Raw genomic sequence first — 23,420 nt, forward strand, 5'->3', positions numbered from 1 at the left:
CAGCCCCACTGTGCACTTGGCCACATTTCCAGGTGGGCTCTGGGGCCACAGGGATGCCCTTCTTCCTTCTGACCAGAACCCCTCACGCTCTCTGTGCCTCAGATCCCCCATGGAATGGGGTGATTGGTGGTCCTCCTCATGGAGAGGGGACAATGTGGCACACAGCGGGTGCATGGCCACGAGAGCTGGGCGCAGAGCAGGCAGGGAAAGCCCTGGGTGTTGGGGGCAGTGGGGACCGTGGGGTGGCATGCCCTTCCCCTCTGCTCACCTGTTCTACTGTCTGGGGCCAGTGTCTAACCTGGGGCCTGTGGGTCCCACCCCGAGCACAGCCTGGGCCAGGGTTTTCCGCTCAACACCAGCTGCATGGGGACCCCTGGAACCTCACCCTGCCATCAGTGTCGAGCGCAGGGCTTGGCCATGGGGGCATGAGCTCTCCCAACTGAGGCCATCACGTCTGGGCACTGGACCAGGACAGGGCGGCGCCTCTGGGCTACTGAGGCCCGCCAACCCCGAGAGGCCCAGGGAGGGTCCAGTGGGGCAGACGCGTCCAGGGCTCAGGGCAGCATGGCTGAAACACAGGCTCAGCTTCTGCTGCTGCTCACCCCCATCTGCAGCCAAGCCCTTGCCTGGACCCCTAGGGCAGGAGGTGGCTGGGTCTACCTGGTCCTCCAGTGCCTTACCTGCAGGGTCTGTGCAGGTGCTGAGGGTAAGGGGAGCGGGCAGGAAGGGGGGTTGGGGAGCGAGGGGGCAGGTGCCAGGAACAGCGGGGAGTGGTTTCAAGGATATCAGCCCAGGCTGAGCGCCAGCAAGTCTGACGACCCCAATTCCTGCAGCCCCGTGCAGATTCCACACCCAAGAACCAGGCTGCACAATCAGGGGCTCTCCTGGCATTTTCTGGTGGGCCTGGAGGACTCGCCCAGCCCCAGGCCAGAGGTTCAAGTCCCAGGACCCAGGGCCATGGGCAGGAAACCTGGGAAGATTCAGCTCCCAGCACAGGCTGGACAAGCGTGGCTTTCTGTGGCCTTAAGACCCTGGTGTGTGGTCCTTTGTTATGGTGGCCACAGGACGCTGGAGGGCACGTGGCCGCCCCACCGTGGGAACATACGGCCTCTTGGTAGAGGCTGTCCCTACCACCCAACCATGAGCTGGCCACAGGCTAGCAGCCCAGAGACGGCGTATGAGAGGAAAGAGGCAACACGCCAGCCAGGTTGAATCACTGCGTTTCACTCAGTGCACAGGGCCCCTGGGCATCCAAACAAGCCCCATGGCAGAACTTTCCACATGTCCACACCCAAAGTCCCCAGCACGCCCATGCTCGGCCTGTTCTCGTGGCGAGTGCCAACCTGGCAGTGAGTTGAGCAAGTCAGAATCCCGGATGGTCCATAGAAAACCAGAGCTCGTACCCGGGGCATCTATCCCTGGACAGTGGACAGTGCGCAGGTCTCAGGGTAGTGGGAGCACGTTCCCGGAGGCAGGCCGGCCACCACCGCGCAGGGACGCATACAGATGGTTAAAAGTGTACGTCAGCACAAAGGCATATGAAATATTCTTTGGAGCATAAACGAAAGTGCAAAGAGCCAAGGCAACAGCGAGGGCAGAGGGTGGGGGTCAGGGGGCAGGGCTTGGGGAGCCGGCGGTGCTCTGGCCTCACACCTGGCCCATCCGGGGCTTGTCTGAGGCGGCATGGCAGAGGCAGAGCTTACAGCCGGTGCCCAGCGGACACTGTGGGGGCACCAGCGACCTCGGCAGATTTCCGTCAATGTGCGCGAAGATGACTTTATGAAACCCAGTCAGAGTTGGATGTGAGGCACGTGGCATCACAAGCCCTCCTGCCTGGGAGCCTCAGGACACAGGCCACCCAAGGCCCCAACTCTCCCCACACTGGGTCTGCCTTCCCGGGACAGGGACATGGGGTTGGCCCCGGCGCCTAGAACCTGACTCCTCCCATCCCAAACGCCTCTGGAAGCTGTGCGGTCTCGTCTCCCAGGGTCTAACCCTACTGTCTAGGCCTCCTGGTGTCCGCTGTCAGCCCCCACCCCTCACAGGACAGCGTCTGGTGCAGCGTGAACCCTCATGCCTGCTCCACTGGGTGGTTTCCTGGTGGGTGGCCAGCTTTCCCAGGTGCCCCCGAGAGGAGTGGCACAAGGCCCTGATCCTAACACACTGCCTCCTTGAGGAAGCCCCCTCGTTGTCTCTCCTACTTGGCATTTGGTAGGAGCCCAAATGGAGTTGCCCCTGGTGGCAAGAACACTGGAGGGCAGCTGGCCTGGGACAGCCACACAGCCTCCCCCAGGAAACTAGAGGCAGGTAGCCCACCGCTGGTGGGCCCCACAAGCCCTACTGCCCCTCGCCCAACATCGGACCTACACGCAGGTGCCTGGAGGTCTGCTCGGGGGGGTCACAGAGGGCAGGTCTGTCTACGCCACTGCTGAGGGCAGCTCAGGGCCACTCCAGTGTCGGTCAGGGAGACGAACATTGGGCCCTGAGCCAGGGCACCAGGGGATACCTGCTGCTGAGAACTCACACCTGCTGGGGTACAAGGCACCCCCAACCCTCCGTGGGGGCCCTGTCAGAACATCCCTGTCTACAAGGGCTTGTGACATCAGAGGGCTGGGACTGTGCTATCCTTCTGACCCTAAGCATGAGACCAGGGGATGGTGCCTGCACCCCCTGCTCTGTACATTATTTACAATCTGGGTGGATGTGAAATAGATACAAATACCGGCATTTCCACAAAGGCCTCCCAGCAGACCTCCACTTCTCTGGGCTTTGGGAAGCTTCTAGAGATGTCTCAGGGCCAAGCTCTGTCCACAAACAGGGGGACACCTACTTCACGGCTGTCCCCTGAAGGTGGCAGTTGGCAGAAGAGAGGCTGCCCCCTTCCATGTTAACATCTCCAACTTGTGACCCCCCAGGGACTCCGGCCTCGTGCAAAGGAGGTTAAGTTAAAGAAACACATTGAAGATGCCTGGCTGGTGACTTTGCTGGGCTCCGGTTCCACGGCAGGGCCTGGGGTCCGTTCCAGGCTCCTCCCACTCTGGCCACACTGGCCCCGTGCAGCAGCAGTCTCAGCGAGGGGGCCCGGAGCTGGGGTGATTTTTGAGCCTCCCAGTGGGGCCTTGATGTGCATGCCCCCAAAGGAGGGTAGTGTTGCTGAGAGGCAGCTTGGCCTCCATGCAGAGCGAGCCCTCTGCCACCTGGCTGGGGCCCCCATTCTCCAGGGAGGCCTGGTCCAAGGCCGTGGCTCATGATTTTACATGGACAGAAGGGGGCCATGCTGGGCCAGAACATGCCAGCGAAGGGACAGGCCAGCTGTACGGCCAATGGAGCCAAGGGAGCCTGCCAGCACTCAGCGTTGTGTCTGGAGCCCCGACGCTGGGACCTCCCTGGCCCGGCCCAGCCGTCGCTCGGCATCCAGCCAGCTTGGGCAGAGGATGGCAAGGGCCCTTAGGTGGGCCCCAGTGGCTTCCAGCCAGGGCCACCCAGGAGTGGGGATGGCTGGACCCCTGCCCAGGGCCTGGAAGTCCTGGATCCCTCATGGCTTCAAGCAAGAAGAGCCAGAGGCGTCAACGGGCCATCAAAGCCAGAACCTTGGCGTGTGCTGTCAGGCATGTGCGGTGTGCGCACGTGTGTGTGTGTGTGAGTGCAACTGGCATGGAGATGCATCCCAGCTGACACAGCCTTGTTCTGGAAGCCATTCCCCATAGGGTGGCCCTGGCCTTGCCACGTCACACACACCCAGGGATGGGCACCCGCCTCCTCCCTTGCCCCTTCCTGCTAGCGGATGTCATGGAACGCACTGCTCTGGCCCCGGGGTCTGAGGGTCCCCAGGGGAACCTCTACCCCATCACTATCCAAAACTGCCCCCAAACCACCCCAGAGGCATGTGCCTGCTCCCCTCCCAGAGCCAGAGGCTGCGTGCCCTCCTGGGACGTGGACGCGTGGCCAGTCTCGCCTGGGTTCCTCCCACTGCAGCAGGCTGGCTCCCGCAGCTGGGCACACAGCACAGAAAGCAGACTTCCCTGCAGGGCAAAGAGTGCCTCCTCCTAGGGCACGGAGCCCAAGACGGCCGAGACCTGACGGGACTGGTCGCTGTTGCTGGCGGCAGGTCCCAGGGCCTCTGACTGGCATCAGATGTTGGCTGCCCAGACTCCAGCCCCAGCCTCACCCAGACGGAGGCAGGTCCACACCACATGCCTGCCGTGTCTGCACCAAAGGGTCCGGGGTGGGGAAGCACTGCTCTGGCGGACGAGAGCTGCAGGAGCAGACATGGGGAGCCGGCCGGGGCTCGCGTGCTTCCACCCAGACCCCTTGGCGGCTGCCACACCCAGCCCCTCCTGGGAGGCGGGGAGGGGGCACATCCTCTGCTGTGGCACGGACTGTGGGCTCCAACTCCAGCCAGACCTGCCCACCCTGGGTGCCATCATCGGGCAGGCTCAGGACCCAGCCCACTCCCCAGCTGCCTGGCAAGCAGCCCCAGCAGGGAGGTGCCATGGTAGGACTCAGGGAGTCCTGGCAAGCAGGGGCAGGCACAGGCACTGCTCCCCGAAGGTCTAAGCCCCAGGACCCCTAGACCCTGCTGGCATGCTCTTCCATGGAAGTTCTTCCCAGGAGAAGCTGGGTTGTCTTGATTGCCCCTCTGGTCGGAGTCAGGACAGATGTTCAACAGGTGGCATGAGGGGCCACAGGGCTCTCCGGGGACCCAGTTTTCCCAGGCCTGGCACATGTGGGGGTCACTGCCCCAGACAGCACCAGGTGCCCAGGCTTGCAGTTTCAAATGCACTGAGTGCCCAGGGCAGGAGGGATGGGTACCCGGCCCCCCAGGGCCCAGGGTGGGGACAGATGATCCTGACTCCCAGAAGGTCACAGCTAAGGGAGTGGAGAGCAGGTGGGACTGGGGGGTGGGTGGCAGCCAGTTCCCGTGGGGAGAGACACACTAGGCTGGAAGGGCCCCTTATCAACTCCTGTGGGGCCTTGAAGGCTTTCCTAGTGGTCACAGGATTGTCTGGACCTGGGTCCTGTCAGGGCGCCAACAGGGGATCGGCAGGGAAGGGCCCTCAGCCAGGGACAGCACGCATGTCCACTCACCTCAGCCTGACTGGCCCCGGGACCCCAGAACTTGAGCCCAGCCTTGTGTGGTGTCCCCAGCCACTTAGCACATCCCCTCTGTGGCTGGCCAAGCCTGGTGGCTGGTGTCTGGCCAGGGCAGAGCAGATCGGACATGGGGGTGCCCATCCCCCAGATCTCCCAAGGACCACTTTCTGGAAGCCTGTAGAGTGGGACCCCCCAGGGGGTTGAGTCCAGGTCCAAGGGTCACCCCAGGCCCTGGTGCGACCCCAAGGCCCCGCCCCTCCTCTCCAGGCTGGGGTCCTTCCTGAGGCCGACTCCCCAGCTCCCATCCTGGGCTGCTCAGACCCCAGAGGGAGGAGGGAGATGGCGCTGACCAGCGGCTCTCTGGACAGGCCCCCAAAGGCGAGGGGGCATCACCCCAGGCTGAACACAGATGGATGGGGTCAGGGGCAGGCGTCAGGGTTGGGGGAAAAGGAACAAAGGCAAGTGACACCCACAGGCTCAGGCCCCCTCCTCACCGGGTCCGAGACCACTGACCTTCGAGGGGACAGGCCTGCCACCCCACCTGGGCCAGGCTCCCGGGCCCTCACCTCCTGCCTGCAGCCAGGGGCCTGTTCTGAGGATCCCAGCCTCTGCCCACACCCAGGTCAACGATCTGCAAGTGGGCACAGCCGGCCTGGCTGCCCCTCGTTGGGAAAGAACTCGTCAGCCTTCCCTGCATGAGACCAGGGACCTCCGACTACCTGTCGCCCCTACGGGCGCCCCAACCTGCGTCACTCTAAGAAAAGGCCCCAGAGGTCCCGCTCCTGAATGGGGAAGGCCAAGAGTCAGCGAGCGGCGGGCAGGGGCCTCATTTCCGGGGCCCGGCCCAGCCCACGTCACCGAAGGGGCCCTCCCCGGTGGCGGAGCGCGGTGGGGGCCCGCACGGTGTGCAGAGGTCTGAGTCTGTGTCTGACTCGCCCTCTGCGATGTAGGGTCTGACTTTGGCACAGGGCGCGACCGCCGCATAGCAGCTGTTGAGGGCGTCCAAGTTCTCCTTGGACTGGGAGATGCTGAAGCCGCTGAAGGAGCGTTCCAGCTCCTCGTGGTCCACAGACGGGATGGAGATGGACGTGTCGCTGTCCCGCAGGGCCCCCTCATGCCTCAGGAACTCCGTGCTGGCCCGGTGGCCCCCGCTGCAGGCGGACAGCGACCGCTCGTGGGCAGGTGGGGGTGGGATGCGCACCAGGGGGCCATGGTCCCCCACAGGCGAGGCGCCGTGGCCCTGCCGGGGGTGGCACGCCTGCTGCCACGAGGTGGAGGGTGGGCACGGGGCGGGGGGTACAGCCAGGGGCGCCGAGAAGTTCTTTTGGCCCCCGGAGCTGGTGGAGCGGACGAGCTTAAGGATGCAGCCGCTCCTGTCTCCGTGCTCGCGGCTGTCCTCAGGGCTGCGGTACGGCGGCGCTGGCTCCGGCTCCTTGGCCCCGAAGTAGGCCTCGGTCTCCGCTGGGGATATGCCCATGCGTTGCATGTAGATGTTCACCAGGAAGTCCAGCTTCTTCTCCATGGACAAGACCTGTGGGAATGGCTGCTGGGCCATGCCAGGGTGGGATGGGGCCCGGGCTGCTCCCCAGAGGCGCAGAGGGCGTGGGGCAGACCTGCAGCTGCTCAGCCACTGAAGCATGTGGCCTCAGCGTTCCAGGGCACAGAACCTACGGCTTGTCTGGGCTGCCCTGCTGCCCACCAAGGGCCCACCCCCAGAACACAGGGCATTCCTCCCTCAGCTTCCAGAAGCAGACCCCAGCCCTGAGGACCCACCCCCAGGAGAAGCGGCCGCCCATGCGGGGCCTCACGGCCACTGTCCAGGCAGGGAAGGGGGGGCAAGCCAGGGTTCCTGCGGGCAGAAAGGAGTGTGCCCCCCACCCGGGGGGAGCGCACAGGGTGGGAGGGGTCCCATTGCAGCCGCCCCAACCCAATATTCCCAGGCTAACAGGGAGGGCCCTATGCCTGCAGTTCCCACCTGCTTCTCCACCTTCCCCAGCCGGCCCATCATGCTGGGGTCCTCAGGCAGCTCCCCCTCAGCCGGGCCCTTGGTGCGCTCCTTGTCCGTTACCGCCGGGCCCCGCCCCACGATCTGGTCCACTCTGCCAGGAAGAGACCCCGCCCCACAGCGTGAGTCCGAGTGGGTGCGGCGGCCCCGTGGCCCTCTCCTCCTGGGCCAGGCCACAGCCCCCCAGATCCAGGCTCTGAGCTGAGCCAGAGCTGACCAGGGGGCCGCGGGTACCAGGACAGATGGACACCAGGCGCCTGGCTCTCACCTGTGCTCTGAGCCCTCAGGCCTGTTCCCTGTGCGCCAGCCCCAGCAGGCGGGCACATCACGGAGAGTAAAGCGGTAACCCTGGGGCCACTCACTCTCAGTGCCCCGCCCCCACGCCCTGACCCCCTGAGCTTTACTCTCACATGATGGGCCACTGAGGTTCCCACCCTGCTGGGGTCTGACGGGAACATCACACTGCGCAGCCAGAACAAGCAGCAGGGAGATGCACACTAGGGCCCCTCGCTCCGGGATGGGGGCTGCAGACAACACAGCCAGCCAACACATAATTGGGGCAGGACACAGGGCCGCTGCTGACCAGAGGGTCTGTGCATGCTCGTGCGTGTGTGCCCACATGTCCACCTGTGTGTGAGATGCAGAGCATGGCTGCACTGATCTCAAACGAGGACACAGGACACAAATGCCAACAGAGGGGAAGGAGGCTTCCTTTGGGAAGGGGCTTCTGTCTGAGCAGCACGGTGTCCACCATCCCCATGCTGAACAGGAAGGGCCATCGGAGGGCTCGAAAGGGTCACAGGAACGTGAGGGCCGCCAACACTGTGGGCGGGAGAGCCACAGGTATGTGGGTGCTCACTTGGAAACACATCCGGCTGCCTGCAGCCCCGGGGTCAGCCGCTCCAAGCATGCTGGGCAAATGACACTCCAGCCAGGCTGTGGCTGGGTCGAACAGCCCCCCAGAACCCCGCCTCGCCTCTGGCCTGCAGCTTCTCATTTTGGAGGTGGGCTTGGGGGCGGGCAGCTTCCACACCCTGGCGGGCACTGTGTGACCTGCAGCAGCCACATCTAGGCTTCCTCCCGCACCCACGGGACCGCCCCGTCTGCCTCTGAAGGGGGACTGGAGGCGACTCTCTTTCTGTTGCACGAAGCAGGAGAGGGGTTCAGGCCTGCATCAGCCCCAGCGCAGCCTCCGCATGCTCCAAGGGCTTCATGCTCGACTCATGCACAGGAGGACCAGAGGGGCTGGAGGGGACGGCAGGGGACCGCCAGGCTCCAAGCAGACGCCGGTGGAAGACGGAGGGAGGAGGGGTCTCTGGTGTCTCCAGTGTCCACGCAGGCCAGGCACGGTGCTCAGCACCTTCACCCCTGCCACATGACAGGCCGCCTGCGGGGCCGGTCCCACTGGGAGCTGCGGCCAAGGGCTCAGCCTGGAGCTGCTGCGGGTGGGGGGCTGGGAGAGGGTCCTCTGAGGAGCCTGCACCCCTGCCCGAGGCCTCAGGCTGACGAGTCAGGCTTGACACCCACATGCCCAGACCGTGCTTGTGGCCCCTTTGCGGGGAGTCTGCTCCCCGGCTGCAGTTCATGGGAGGTCTGTGGAGCTCTGAGGGCCGGGAGGGCTTTCCTGGCTCATGCTCTGAACCCAGCCACGGTCTCCCGTGGCAATACCCAAGCGGACAGGCCTGTGTCTTGGGGCACAGCACCCTTGGGCTGGGCAAGAAGGGCAGAGCAGGCAGCCCAGCCCAGCGACTTCCTGGGCCAACCTTTCCTCCCGGGAACTCCTTTCTCATGGGAGAGCTGCCAGGCTGAGATGCCCAGGACACTGACCCTGGCCTCACAAACAGAAACCCTGGCACACACGGACGACGGGTCAGATACCCGTTGCCCTACTACTGGCCGGCTCAGGCCTGGCTCCATGTCTGCGGCAGCCAGCGTCCCTCCTGGCCTCCGGGATGCCCTTGGGCCCCTTTGCCCCTCGCCACCAGCGGGACTGGGGCATGTGCTCCAGCGGCTCTGCGCCCTCGGCCAGCCAGCCAGCTGGAGGAACAGTCCCGGTGAGGCAGGAGGGCTCCCAAACCGAGACTCGTCACCGCAGACCTGCTCCTGCTGAGCTGCTTCCTGACTGCACCTCCCCCTCCGTCCTGGCCCGGCAGCCCCTTAATAGCTGACTCAGGCTGACAAGAGACCCCACGTCCCCTGGAGCCTGACTTGGTGCTGGGCACCCGACAGGGACTTTCCTATTTACTCTTCAGAGTAGTTTAAAGGCAGGAGAAGATCTGGACCTTGTTAGGTCCACACAGCAGCCCAGCTCAGCCCTGTTCGGCTGGGGGGGTGTTGGGAGGCTGAGTCAGTGCCTGGGGAAGAGCTGAGGAGGCCCAGGGCCCACGGGGGCGAGGCGGGAAGGACACCGCCATCCATGAAGCCCCACACGGCTGCCCCGCGGCCTCTGCCTAGGGAGCCCCAACCACGTGGACATCACATGGGATGTCCACAGAAAGGAGCCTCCGTGGAAAGCTCCCAGGACCCTGCCAGGAGGGGCAGCTCGCAGACACCCCGACACAGCACTGGGGCCTGCAGAGGAACCGCCATCCCCTGACACCGCTGACCAGGACAGAGAGACGCACTCTCCGTCCCACTGGGAGAGCAGGTTGGGCACTGCTGTCATGTGGCCTGGAGCGAAGGGAGCTGGTCATTCCACAGAGACAAGGCGGGCAGAGGCGGGCATCCTGACCTAGGTGAGTACTGGGGCGACTCTCTCGGAAGGGCCGTGGGTCCTTTGGTGGGGTACTTCTTGTGCCGGGGAGTTGAAGGGGGTGGGGGGCCCACAATCATATCTATCCTGGCGGGTAAACAAGAAAAGAGACACCAACAAAATGCACCGTGAAGCCACGCAGAGGGGCACTCAGCAGGGATGGAAGGAAGAACCCAGCTCAGAGCCACAGGGGGGCACTTCCTACAAACGCAGGCCGCCTGCAACAGAACCCCTCGCTTGCTTGGCCTCGGGCGCACCCAGTCTTTCCCGTGCTCGGGCACACAGACCGGGGTCCCGCCCCCGGGCAGCTGCGACCTCACGGTCATGCCCTGAGGCCCACCAGGCCAGCATGTACGCTCCCAGCAGTACGGCCAGGGCCGGCTAAGAGCATGAAGGCATTGCTGGCCTGTGACGACATCCCAGCTCCATGGGGTGCTCGGCTTGTTTTGTTTTTCCAGACAAAAAGGGACGGAAAGGGAGTTTAAAATGGAAGAGCCTGATGGACAAAAACAACCACAGTGAGAGATGTGGTCGCAGGACCTGCAGTTGGCACGCCGGATTGCTTCTCACGCCCGCACGCTCACGTGCATGCGCACACTTGCACCTGTTTCCCACATTGCACATTGTGCACACATGCATGCACGTCTTCTCACATGTGCACACTCGCACACATCTGCTTACACATGCTTGCTCGTATTTGCTCACATGCACAGCTGCACACACATTTGCTCACACAGTGTAGAACCAGCCAATGCTCTGGGGAGGATGCTGAGCAACTGGCCTCCCAGCCTGAGTGAGCCCCTGTAGAGGACGGGGTCACCACTATGGCAACCTGCCCAGTGGGAGCTGTTTATGGCAGGGAAGCCCCTCACCTGGCATCCAGGAGCAGGACAAGGGAGGTGCCCCAAGATGCCCTGACTTTTCCAGAATGGACTTTGCTCCTGTGAGGAATAGGGAGGTGGGCTACCCCCAGCACACTCCCGACAGTGCAGAACCTTCCACAGCCAGGGCCCAGGCTTCTGGGGCACAGAACCTGGTACAGCCTCGTTTGAGGGAACTGGGGTTGGGAAGGGAGCTCTGACTGACGTGAGCATGTGACCCACCTCAGGATAGGCCCATAACAACAGCCTCCTTATAGGTGCCATGCACACACGTGTGCATGCCCTTGTTTGTACGTGGTGGAGGGTGTGTGCCTATGAGCACACGTCTTTGGCGTGCACATGTGTGGACTTCAGGGATCCATGTATGTGTGCATGAGGCTAGCTGCATGGTTATGTGTGTACATGTGTGTACCACCACATGTATGCACACAGGAGTGGGGGAGTCTGTGTGCACATGTGCACATACCCCCACATGGTGGGCTTGTGTGTCCTGGGCCCTTGCTTGTGTCTATCACACACATGTGCAGATGATTCCTGGGATGAGCAAACCAGTCCTCACACACGTGGGGCCAGAGACCGAGCTGGCATGTGCCCTGCCACTGCCGCACCTGACCCCGGCCTCACCTGTGTCCAGCCCTGTACAGGCAGGGAGGGTGGACAGACCCTCCATTCAGGGAGGACAGGCAACAAGTAACACGACCGCCCCCTGACGGGGCCCAGGAAAACCTGTGGCTTTGTCTCCCAACAGAACCACTCCATTCCCAGCACATGTGCACACAGGCATGCACACATGGCACAGTATACAGACACATGCACACACCCACACTCATGTGCACATGTGCACATGCATGCACGTGCACACATACGTGACATGTACATGTGCGCAGAGACTTATCCACCACACACGTGTGTGAGGACACATATGTGTGGAAGGGCACGTACACACTTGTGAGGGCAGGAAGGAAGAGAAGGGAGACACAACAGAAATGTTAAAAACAGACCACACGAGGACAGAAAGCCCTGCAGGGCCGCCCGGGCTGGAGGAGGACCAGGAGGCAGGGGCAACAGCAACCTCCGTGTTCCCCGCAGTCCGCCTGCTACCGCGCCTCTGGCAGGGGCACACGGACCCTCTGCACTGCACCCCTGCCTGGGCCCGGGGACATGCGTTCTCGGTGTCACGCAGCCTCGCCCAGGGCCGGTCCGGGCAGCGGGGTGTGGGAGGGGCTCTTGCCTGGACTGCAGGTTCTTGATGCGGGACAGCATGTCCAGGTGGCCGGCCGAGTACTGCTCGATCACGTCCATCACGTCATAGGGCCGCAGGCTCTCCTTGAACTTCCGCTTGGACACCAAGAACCGCATGACGCTGGAGGAAGACCGGGGGATGAGCCCCGGGCCAGAGACCACCCCAGGCCCAGTGTGCCCAGGCTGGCCCGTGTCCTCCTGTCCTGGCCCTCCCAGCATCTCTGAGATGCCCTGTGTGAGTCGCTCTGTTATCTAGGCCACCCACCCTCCACGTGGACCCTCCACTCCCTCGGGCTGGGCTGCTCAGACAGATCCTGGTACAGGGAGGCTCCCGGATGCCCCCTCAGCCCCAGGCCTTCACACCCAGGACAGGTGGGTGACCCAGTGAACCGAGACTGAGGGGCACCGGCTGCAAGGCCCTTGCCCCAGGGAGAGAGGACGCCACCCCTGTGCGCGCCCCAGAGGCTGGGCCCCTCACCACACAGCCCGGATGCTGACTTTGAGGCCCGGGGTCAGGTCTTCAGTCACAAACTCGCAGTTACAGGTCTTGTCGTCCACGATGTCCTCCCCGGGGAGGCTTGCTTCTGGGTGGAGGGACACAGCTGTGAGGGGTGGGCCACCCTCAGGGAGCCAGCCCCCAGAGCACAGCGCTCCCTTGTCAGGAAGAGAGCCCCTCGGAGCAGGCCCAGCCCACCCGGCACACCTGTGCCCTGGAAACCCACCCCCTGCCAGCCTTCCCAGCCCAGCCTCTCACTGCGAGCAGCAGGGCCCAGACAGCAGGGGGCTAAGGGGCATCCCTGTGGCTGGTGAACAGACGGACTGTGACAGTCCACACAGGGGCTGCAGGGCGTACCGAGCGGCTCAGTTCCAGGAGGGCAGCGGGCCCGACCCACCTTCCGAGTTCTGCCGAGACGCTGCGCCCTTGATCCGGAAAGCCTGGCGTGCCCGACTGCGGTCCCCGAAGCTCCAGCTCTTGGGCACCTTGCTCGGGCTCTCCTCCAGGCTCCGGTCGGCGCTGGGCGACCGCCGGATGGTCTGGGCCTGCGGGGACCCCTTCCCCTTGGCAGTCACACCTCTTGGGCTGGAGAAGACACGGTCTTTCAAACTGACCTTCTGACTGCGCTCACGAGAACCAGCCGACAGACAGATGGGCAGAGGGACACATGGGGAGACAGTGAGAGAGGTCACTCTGGGAAGAACTCACCTGCATCCACTCCCAGCTGCCCATCCCCGTGGAAGTGGGGCAGACAGACCCAGAGGAACAGCCGCCCGGGCGGCTGCCATGGGATGGAGCCCGGGGCTCACGGGGACAGGGTGGGCAGTCAGCCCCACCGCAGGCCCTGGGGCTGCTCAGGGGCCCAGCCTGGCTGGGAAGGTGGCCTGTGGCCACTCAAGTCACTGCTGGAGCCTCTGCATGCTGTCCTGCCAGGCCTCCCTCTCCAAGCGAGGACAGGTTCCTACAGGCTGGGGGTGCGGCTCTCCAGGACCCCCGTGTGGGCCCCTGGCCACCCCAGTAGTGACCCCCTGCCCCTGTGCATCCCGTGACCTCCCGCTATCCCTCCATTGCCTGCCTCAGGTCTGCCACTGACCCCCAGCTCCTCTGCCAAGCCCCAGGAGCTGCCTGGCCAGGGATCGGGGGCATCCCAAGGGGAAGGTGGGGGTGAAGGCCCAGGGAGGGACAGGTGTCACGCCCCAACCCGGAAGGGTGCAGTGGACGGGCCTCTGCTGCCAGCCTCCTCTGCTGTAACAGGCTTTGCTGTGCCAAGCCCTGGCCTCGGGGGGGGGGGGGTGACTGTGGCAGCTGTGGCCCTGCAGGGGTCCTCAGCCTCCCTACCCCATGTTGCCTGGCTCTGACACCCTCTGGGCAGCAGCCGGGAGATGGGGTGGGCCTCTGAGGCTGGGCACACTGTTAGGCTGTGGGCCGGGCAGCCCCTCACATCCTCGCCTGCAGTTTCCACTCCTGGGGAGTGAGGTTCTTGTGAACTGTGAGCCCACCCACACCCAGACACTCAGCGGCTACAGAACCTCCTGGAATGGCCTCTGAACAGGCCCTGTGCTTCTCTGGGGGCACTCAAGCCCGTGCCCCTGCTGACCCCTCAGACATCGCCAGGCCCACTGCAGCTCCCCTCGGTCAGCAGCCTCTGTCGGTCCCAACCAGGACCTACAGCCAAGATATGTCCTTCAGACGGCACAGAGTTGACCAGCCACAGGGAAGACAGGCCTGAGGCCTGGTCCACCCAGCCTGGACACTGAGGCCTGGGGCGGCGCCACCCCAACCCAGGCAGCCAAGACCATCTGTGCTAGTTCAGGGGTCTCTACAGGGAAGAAAGGCACCATGGGAAGACAGCCCAAGGGGTGGGGCCCCTGGAGGCCCCATGGACCCAGAGCACAGGACCTGGGGCATCAGCTTGCTCAGGACACAGCCGAGCCAGGAACTTCTGCACCGTTCGAGGCCCAGACAGGCCTGTGGGGACCAAGGGACCCTCGAAGCCAGGCACCGTGGGGACTGCAGATCAGACAACTCCCTCATTCCCACCCCAGCTAAGACCACCAGCTGGTCCAGGGGTACCAGAAGGGGCCTGCCCAGGCCTTGGCTGGCCTTGCTGTCCCTGGATCTCAGACAGCTCAAACTGGGCAGGGCCGCTCTGTGCAGAAGGCCTTGTGTAGACGTCTGGACCCGTACAGTCGCCACAGGTCAGTCCCACAGGCACTCAGTCCCCAGCCCCAGACCCGTCCCGGTCCAGCTGCTCAGGTGGGCCCGCAGGTGTCAGAGGAGGAGCCTCTCTCACCTCACAAGCCAAAACTCATAGGACGGGGCTCTGGTCACCTGCCCAGGGAAAGAGCCCAGTGCCAGACCACCGTCTGTGTGAGAGGGCAGTGATATGGCATCTGGGCTCTGGCGTGTAGACGGGGCCAGGGAGCAAGTTTAGGAGGGTCTGGGGGAGAAAGCAGAAGCCCTTCCTCCCCCAGCCTCCCGTTCCCTGCCTGCCACCCTCCCCAGTGTGAAATTCTAACCTCACAGAACCAGCTGTAAACAGGGACAGGGCAAGTGGGCGGCCTCTGCTAAGGTCGGTCACACCTGGGTCTGCACAGCTGGGGCCGCCCAGCAATGCGGGAGCCGGCATCCTCAGAGGACTGCCTGGCCCACGGCTGAGCCACGGATGCCCAGGAGAAGTAGGGAGAACGAGGCGACATTCATGAGACGCGCACACAGCAGGGCCAAGCATGGTAGGGCTCCTGGCCTGACCATGGGCGCCAACGGCCCCTCTGGTGCCCAAGCAGCCTGACCACAGTCCCTGGCCTGGAGGAGTGGCCTGTGGCCAGAGGCATTCTGGACACAAGCTCTAGGAAAGCAGGACAGCCTCTGCTGGGTCCTAAATCTCCCCTCCTGGGGCTGCAAGGCTGCCCACAGAAGCACCCACCTCTGGGAACACACAGGCAGCTCGGACAGGTGGGGGCAGTGGAGGCGACCCTCCAAGCCCCTCTCGGGGTGAAGGATTCAGAGCATGCATGGGTGCAGTTGTGCAAGCATGCCGCCCCCCGGGGGACCCTGACGCTGCTGCACGGCCCCCTCCCCATGCCCGACACTCGGCACTGACCGCATGCACAGGATGACCGGCAAGTGCAACTGCAGACTACGCTGCAGGGCCGTGCCAGCGCACCTGTCCGGAGGGAGCAGGCAGGACGCAGACGGGCGGGGGGCCCAGAGCAAGCAGGACAGACACTTCCACACTCAATAGCAGACAGTGGACAGAGGAGAGAGGAAAGATGCTGTCACGGAGCCCATGGTGCAAAGGACCAGGGCGGTTTTTCCAGCGTCCCGTTTCCAGTCTGCCCTAAACCAGGCCTGTACGTGGGAAGGGGGAGCCAAGGGCCTCTGGCTTTCTGGGGTGCCTGGTGCGTCAGGGCCTCGGGAAGCCCAGCACACACAGGATGAAGACGCCTCCCACGGTGAGGTGGCCAGTTGAGGGGTAACTGTCCTCAGGTGCAGAGTAGAGGTGCTAGATTGGCAGCCCTGGAGAAAAAAGGCTCACCACCTGCAATCAGGACCCCAGAAGGCACCGGCGCCCTTTCTGGGTTTCTGAGCCCCCTGGCTGGCCCCTCCTGCTTGGAGCAGGGCATCGTTCAGGAAGAAAGAAGGGCCATCACCAGGAAGTCATTTGGAATCAGAGGGAGGCCAGCACCCCACCTGGGGGGCTGGAGAGACCGAGCTGCCAATCAGAATTGAGGCCTGGGGGCCGGGGTGGGCGCCAGCCTCTCCCTTGCTTGTCTAGAACCTCTACTGAGCAGAGTGTTTGGGGTGGGCGGGGAGGCAGAAAAGAGCCGTGCAGCATGGTCCGTCCGTGCGGCGCGTCCGCGGTACCTAGAGTGTCCAGGGCAGCATCCACACAGGGACTCTCTGCACGGTCTGCCTTTACTGGAAACGAGGAGAGCACAGTTAGTCCCGGGGCGCCAGCAACAGGGCATGGCCCGGGGCGCCTGGGCCGGGTGGGGGACAGACAGCACGGGCGAACCGAGGCACCACCCCCCCAGGTCCGGCAGCTAACAGTTCGCATCTGAGCATGGATGCTGAGGAGGCTGCACACAGTCTTCCACCAGCCTGGAAAAGAAAAGAGTCCCCTATTTTTGGAGAAAAATAAAGCATGTTTTTTTCCTCCAAAAATACCTTTTCATTCCAGAGTCAAGAGTTTGGGGGCCAGGTCTCTTAAAAGACGTATTATTTTTTGCTATAGTCATGCCAACCAAAAAATAATACACGGCCTAAGACTTTGCAAAAGGCTCGTTCTAGATGGACAGGGTTCTGGAAAGCACACGTTTTAGGAAAAACGTGGTTTGGCTTCACAAACCGATCGCTGAGGCTTTGCCGAGCCAGCCAGCTGCTGGGCCGTGGCCGCCTCCAGCTGGAGGGAAGCTACAGAGAAGGGCCCCTTCCCCTGGGGCACCTGCATCTGAAGGGACGACGAGGCCAGCCATCTGCGGTCCCTGCCTCAGCTGAAGGCCCAGCCGAAGGCCCGGCCGAGCAGGGGAGCACCCAGCAGTTGGCACTCCCCCAGAACCTGCCCAAAGGCCCGAGACTCATCTCTGCACTAGAATGTGCACATTTGAAAGCAAAAACAACAGCAAACAAGAACTACAAAAGGCCCTCATTGTCCTGGGGCCTCTCCCCTCCTGGCACCAGCACAGCTGTTGCTGCTGAGACAGCAGTTCTCAAACTGTGCACCAGAGGAACCCAGACACGTCCGATGGCCTCAACTCACAGAGGCGAGCTCTAGGAGGGAAGCCTCAACGTCCGCACGCTCATCTCAAAGCAGTGTCCGCAGGCGTCCGACAGGACCTCCCCAGTCACCGGAAAAGGATACCCTCAGCGAATTCCAGAAGGAGCAGGCGGAGTCCCTCGAAGAGTTCCGTGCCACCCGCGGGCTGAGCCACTGAACCCTCCCAGGCCTTGCCCTTGGGAGGCCCTGCTCCGTGGGCCCTCCCAGGACCCCAGGCGGGAGGAGCTGGGGTCCAGCTGTCCCAGCGGGCACTCTCATGTGGGGACAAACCTCCCTGTGACCTGGTCCCCCAGGACCCAGACGCCACACCCACACCCAGCAGCTGGCTGCTCACAGAAGCCGCTGGAACTAGCGTTCTCTCCCAGGGCACCTCAGCCACATCCCACCAGAGACTGGGACCCCTGGGCTGCTTCTCCCAGGGGCCCCCAGGCCTGCACACAGGGCCCCGCCTGCAAGCTCTGGCCCCAGGAATGAGGCCATGGGGCATGATCTCTGCCCTGGCACCTTAGAAGCCTCCCAACTTTGACCAATCTCCCGACCAGCTTTGCTGCCCTCAAAGCTTCCCAGCCCGGATGCTGCCCAGAAGCACATCCCAGGGCCTGCGGCCCAGTGACACCCTCTGATGTGGTGGCCGCCCCACACCTGGCTCCAGAGCACTGAGACTGAGGAATGGCTGATCGCACTTAACTTCACTGAAAACTTAGACAGTCACACGGGGCCAGGGGGTCCCGCCTGCGTGAGCAGTCTGAGAGCCGACAGGGGCTGTGGAAGGGCCCCCGACTCAGGCCCGTGCCCTCTGGGCGCCAGGCTGGTGCTGGGCCCTTGTCAGCCAAAGGGGTCTTCCTTTGGCCTGAGACCTGCTGGCAGGCAGCAAGGCCTGAGAGGTAGGCAGGCACGCGTGGGGGCCCAGGGCTCCTGAGGGTGGGAGAGGCACCCACAGACAGGCACCCCAACACGGCACGCTGCCACCTGCGGCAAGGAGGGACCACACGGACAGGGGAACAAAGCGGCGGGGTGGGGTCTTCCTCCAGGCATGGAGGCGGGAGGCTGAGTGAGAAACGGGACAAAGGGCAGGCCAGAGACACACCCGGGGCAGCACGGCCCCAGACCCGGCGGCTGCCCCACTTGCGGACCGGCGCACGCGCCTCGGTCTGACGCCAGCGCAGCCACGGGGTCCCGCCGGGAGCCCCCAACACAGCCGCGCACGTGGCCGTCGTGCGCCAGGACCGGGAGGGGGCTCATGATGGCCGAGTCCGGCGCCCACCCGCCTCCGCCTGCACTTACGGAACAGGCTCCCCTCTCCGGGCAGCCCAGACACAAGCCCACCCCCTGTGGGCCCGAGTCGCAGAACACTGTCGCACTGCCAGGCGCTAAAGAGCCCTGGGCACCGGCAGAAACGCCGCCTGCCTCCGTTACCTGGCTGACAGCTGTGCCTCCCGGGAGAGGCGGCCTCAGCCCAGGGCCGCCAGAAGGAGGGCTGGGTCAGGCTGGCCCTCGGGGCAGCCGCTGGGTCTCAGGCAGGCAGGACACATGGACACACAGGGAGGAGCCGGGGGAGTGGTGTGCGGGAAGCAGGGAGAGGGGAGCCACGGAACATTCCGGAGAGCCCGGAGGAAGGCTCCCGTGTCCTCACCTTGAGTCCTGCTTTCAGGGTCAGCCACCTCATCCCCAAAGACAGAGCACCGTGAAAGGGGCCGAGAAGGGCAGTGACATGATTAAAGGCACTTGGGGGGGCAGGCAAGATTTTCCAGATGGGGGCAGGAGAGGAGAGAGAGAGAGAGAGAGGCTGAGACGAGGTCTGGGCCACAGCAGGGGAGGCTTGAGGCCCGCGGGGCCACCCCGGGGCCCAGGGCTGGCTGTGCAGGAGGACGGACCGGGCTGTCACTGGGGACACCCCCGGCACATGTTTCCCACTCTGCCCGAGGCCTCGCGGGCCACCTCCGCTGCGTCCCAGGTCACTAGCACGGGCCGCCTGCCGGCCCCACCAGTCCCGACCAAGCTTCGTCCTCAACCATTTCTGGGGTCTCATCACTGTTCTCTTGGCTGTGTTGGCAAGGTGCTGGCCAGGATTCCCCTTTGGGGAGCTTGGGGGTGGAGAGGGCGGGGTTCATCCCAGCTTTGACTCCCCCGCTGAGCAGCCCGTCTGCCTGGCAAGCTGATCGGCTACCAAAGAGAACTGCAGGGGCAGGGAGGGGAGGGGAGGGGAGGGGAGGGGAGGGGAGGGCCCACCCAGGGGCAGGAGGCCAAAGGGCAGCCCGACCCCAGTGCAGGGGGCCCTGTCCCAAAGGGGGGATCTCTCCCAGCCTTCTAAAGGCTGTCAACAAACCAACCCCTGTTGGGTGGTGCAAGCCCTCTCCTGCAGAGGTGGGGGAGGAGGCCCTGACGGGCATTGGCACCATGCAGCCTGGCTCCCAGCAGATGTAGCCTGTGCCTGCTGCAGGAAGGGGAAGGGGGGCTCCCACAGAAACCCCACCTGAGGGGTCCTGGGGCTGCACCCATGGGCAAGGCTCGGGGGGCAGCCCCTCAGTGGCTCGGACCCACAGCGCTGCGGAGGCCGCCCAAGCTCCAGGGCGTGGTTTGTCTGGTGAGCACAGGAAAAGTGATTTCAGGGCCCAAGACACCAGCAGGCAGGGGTCCAGACACAGTTCCACAAGGGAGCATGCACGGGGCCCAGAGGCAACCCTCGGCTCCCCTGCTAACACGCAGGGCACAGACACGGAGGGGGCAGGACCGGAGGCGTGCTGGTGCACACGCGGCAGGCCCACAGCATCAGGTGGACGTGGACGTGGGCACTGACCTTGGAGACGGCTCTGGCTGTGGCTCCTTCCTTCAAACAGAAGCAACAGGACTGTTAGCAGCCGCCCGCCAGGCACACCCACCGCAGGTCACTGCTGTGCCCACCCAACGCTCCACCACGGGGCTTAAGGGAGGGGCACAGAAGCAGCCCCCCCACCCTCCAGAGCCCCTGGAGGGAGGCGGCTCTGGAGCAGAGGGGATCCTGGCAGGGCGGAATGGCTCTGACACTTTGACCCTGACCCTAGACCCTCGTGTTCTGGACACTCATTTTAATCAGAATCACCAACACGAGCAAAGCTTGCTTGAAAGAGGAAGCAGGCAGCCCTCGGTCGAGTTCCCGGGGACAGGAGCTGCTTCCGCTCTTCTTCCCACTTGGCCGCAGTGGAGCTACTCTTCTCCGCAGGATTTTCCAGCGAAGGGCTGACTCACGAGAGTCACAGGGCACATGTTCAGCTTGGCAGAGGCCCACCTTCCCAGGCCCGTTCCATATGCAAGATGGTGCTGCCCACCACACACTTTGGGCTGTCTGCTTCTACTGGCGACATTGCCCGTAAGCTGAATAGAAAGCTGGTGGCTCGGACTTCCCCTGGCTGCTCTGTGGGACCACGGCAGACAAGCCACGGCTCAGACGGGACGGCCTGGGTCCACGGGGGTCTGATGTGCTGCAGAGTGGACCCTCCGGGGCCCACCTCTGCGTAAAGGCACCGTACCTGTGACATCGGCAAGCTGACAGCACAGACGGGAGGGCATGGCCAGACACCCTGCTTGGGGCTGGGGTCCCTGACGGCCGGCCAAGCCCACCAGCACACCCGCAGAGGTAGCATCCACCCTGTGCAGACCCCATGGGTGAGGCCTGTGTGGGTGCCCTGCAGCCTCGCCCGGACCTCAGACGTCAGGAGCGCAGCCTGATGCTTCCTGGGGGCCACTCCGCCAGCCCAGGGTCTTAGAGGTCACCCCTATGCTGGTGTCCTGAGGTGGCCCCAACAAAGTACCACACCTGGGGGCTGAAAACAACAGAACTTCGTTCTCTGGGGGCCAGAAGTCAGCAATCAGGCTACAGGCAGGGCTGCACCCCTCCCAGGCTCTAAGGGTGGGTCCTTCCTGCCCCTCCAGATCCTGGTGGCCCGGGCATCCCTCAGCTGGTGGCCGAGTCCCTGCCGGCCCTGCCCTCATTGACAAAGGCCTCTCTTCTGCATCACTGTCTCCTCAGGACATGGCCACTGGGTCTAGGGCCCTAACAGCCCCAGATGATGTGCTAACCCCCTTTCTCCAGAGAAGGTCTCATCACTATTCCAGGGCACGGATGTATCTTTGCGGGCCACCATTCAAACACAAGTTTGCACCCCAGCCCCCCATATTCACCCAGAATACCATCACCCCATCCCAATGTCCCCCAAGGTCTCATCAGCACAGAAAGTCCCAAATCTCACCTCAACCACCTAAATAGTTGTGAGCTGCATATGACCCACCCAGGGGCTCCTCTCCAGGTGTGCACCTGGGAACCCCAATGTTGCAGGAGCACAACAGCAGGGCAGGCCCAGGACAGACGGTCCAAAAGCAGAGACCGGAAGGAGAAAGGGGCACCAGTCACCAAGTCTGAGATCCGAAGGGGCCAAGTCCACGGGGCTACAGGCCTGCGCACCATCCCCAGGACCGCCGCCCGCCCCGGCCCGAGCCACTGCCCCTGGACTGGTGGGCGAGCTCGTCTGGGGCCGAGCAGCAGAGCCAGGATCAACCAGCTTCCTTCACTCAGTCCCGTCCGCTCCGGGCTGGCACACAATTCTGGAACACACCGTGGGCCTCCTGGACATGGCACAGCAGGGTCCTCACACGTCTGTCCTGCATGGCTACTGCGAGGCTGACTGGAACACCAGTGCCATGGAGCCCCTCCCAGAGGCTGCCCACTTGCTCGCCTCGAGTTTGGCTGAGAACCCCAGATTCTCCAGCACTTGGTCATCTGTCCTGTCTTCAACCCACTTTCTTCCTCAGAATTTTCCACAAGTGGTGGGGAGAAAGCAGGCCACCCCCTCCACACGCTGCTGGGATGCATCCAGGGTCCGCTCTCCACCCAGCCCCCCGCGAGACTCAGGTGCGCCTCCTTGACAGAGAGCCCCTCCCTGGCACCCCTGCGGGGCCCCCAGGAGCACCCCGACCTTGCTGCTCTGGCAGCGGCTGCTCACTCAGGACGCAGCCCTCCCACCAGCCCCGCCTGCTCCAGGCATGTCCAGGCCACTCTACCCTGTGCTTCAAAACTGTTCCAAGACCCTCCTCTCCTTCCCCATCAGCCAGTCCCACAGCGCTGCATGTGTTTGGGGCCACCAGGGCAGTGCCCCACTTCCCAGCACCAGTATCCACATGTCGGCCACACAAAGCACCACGCTGAGTGGCTCATGCAGACATCTGTTCTTGGGAAGACCCAGAGGCCAAGTCCAGGGTCGAGGATTCAGCCCGAGCTCCCCCAGGCTCCTAGAGGGTTGTCCTCATCTCTCCCAGCTCCTGATGGCCCCAGGCACTCCCAGCCCGATGGCCGTCCCTGGAGTCCCTGCCTCCTTTTGCTGGCCATCTTTGTGGTCTCTTGTAAGGACACCGGTCCCTGGACCTAGGGCCCATGCTAATCCAGAATGCACACATGTGCAAACACCTTTTCCAAAAGGCTGCATTCACGGTTCCGGGTCAGGGACATATCTCTGGGGGATGGGGGCCACCCTGCACACCCTGCAGCAGCCTGGCCTAAGAAGCGCCCTGCAGAGAGGGCGGGCTCAGTTTGGCCCCGGACGGGGATGGATGCCTCTGCTCCTCCAGTCAGGAGGACCCTCTCTGCCACACCTGACAGCGTACTCAGAGCCACAGACTCTATGGTTATGCGAGAACTAGCCGCAGCCCCAGTGTGCACAGCCACCCGGTGTCCCGGGAAGATACAGGCTCGGCCCCTCCAGCCACCAGAGCCCCTGGTGCCACCCCGGGCTGGCCGCCCTCTGGGACAGATTTGACCAGGTCGGCAAAAGGGAGGACCAGCAGCACGTCCAGGTCCCGTGGCCACCCACGCCCCAAGTAGCCTGCCGCTGCCTGCACCTCCCGGGCTCTGGTGGGCAGCAGGGCCCCTTCGGGACCAGACGCTGAGCCCCGAGCCCCAGAGGAAGCCCCCCGGGGTCCCCGAGCCCTGACGAGAGCGCCCCCACCCCGCTGACCTGAAGGTCAGTCCGGATTTGCTCTTGAGGTTCCGAAGCAGCTCCAGCTGGTTCAGCGGGGGGATCAGCCTGTGGCGAGAGAGAGGCTGTGAGCTCCCCGGCCCGGGCCCAGCCCCTTGCCCCTGCTCTCACCGGGTGCACCCAACACAGCTGCGGCGGCAATGCTCGGGACTGGGGGGCGGCCCA

The 23,420-nt window shown here is 64.0% G+C and overlaps 1 protein-coding gene across 18 annotated transcripts in view; it reads right to left on the minus strand.

The window, feature by feature from the left end:
* Positions 1-1,203: 1,203 nt before the first annotated feature.
* The window catches only part of KCNQ2 (potassium voltage-gated channel subfamily Q member 2), a 49,280-nt gene continuing 27,063 nt past the window's right edge, over positions 1,204-23,420 (minus strand). For 2 of the 18 annotated variants that reach the window (XM_036901724.2, XM_036901716.2), the window contains 8 exons: positions 23,235-23,303; positions 20,048-20,077; positions 12,868-13,091; positions 12,453-12,558; positions 11,964-12,095; positions 9,831-9,938; positions 7,070-7,193; positions 1,204-6,625 (listed from right to left, as the gene is read on the minus strand). In XM_036901724.2, coding sequence (XP_036757619.1) covers positions 5,921-6,625; positions 7,070-7,193; positions 9,831-9,938; positions 11,964-12,095; positions 12,453-12,558; positions 12,868-13,091; positions 20,048-20,077; positions 23,235-23,303 — 1,498 coding nt within the window. In that variant the 3' untranslated portion in view covers positions 1,204-5,920. Of the gene's footprint in view, positions 6,638-7,069; positions 7,194-9,830; positions 9,939-11,963; positions 12,096-12,452; positions 12,577-12,867; positions 13,092-16,337; positions 16,392-20,047; positions 20,078-23,234; positions 23,304-23,420 lie in introns of those variants that run through there. The other 16 variants (XM_057503159.1, XM_036901717.2, XM_036901727.2 and 13 more) reach the window with 15 other exon arrangements.

The sequence above is a fragment of the Manis pentadactyla genome, chromosome 5 (assembly GCF_030020395.1).
Source record: "Manis pentadactyla isolate mManPen7 chromosome 5, mManPen7.hap1, whole genome shotgun sequence".
Lineage (NCBI taxonomy): Eukaryota > Metazoa > Chordata > Mammalia > Pholidota > Manidae > Manis > Manis pentadactyla.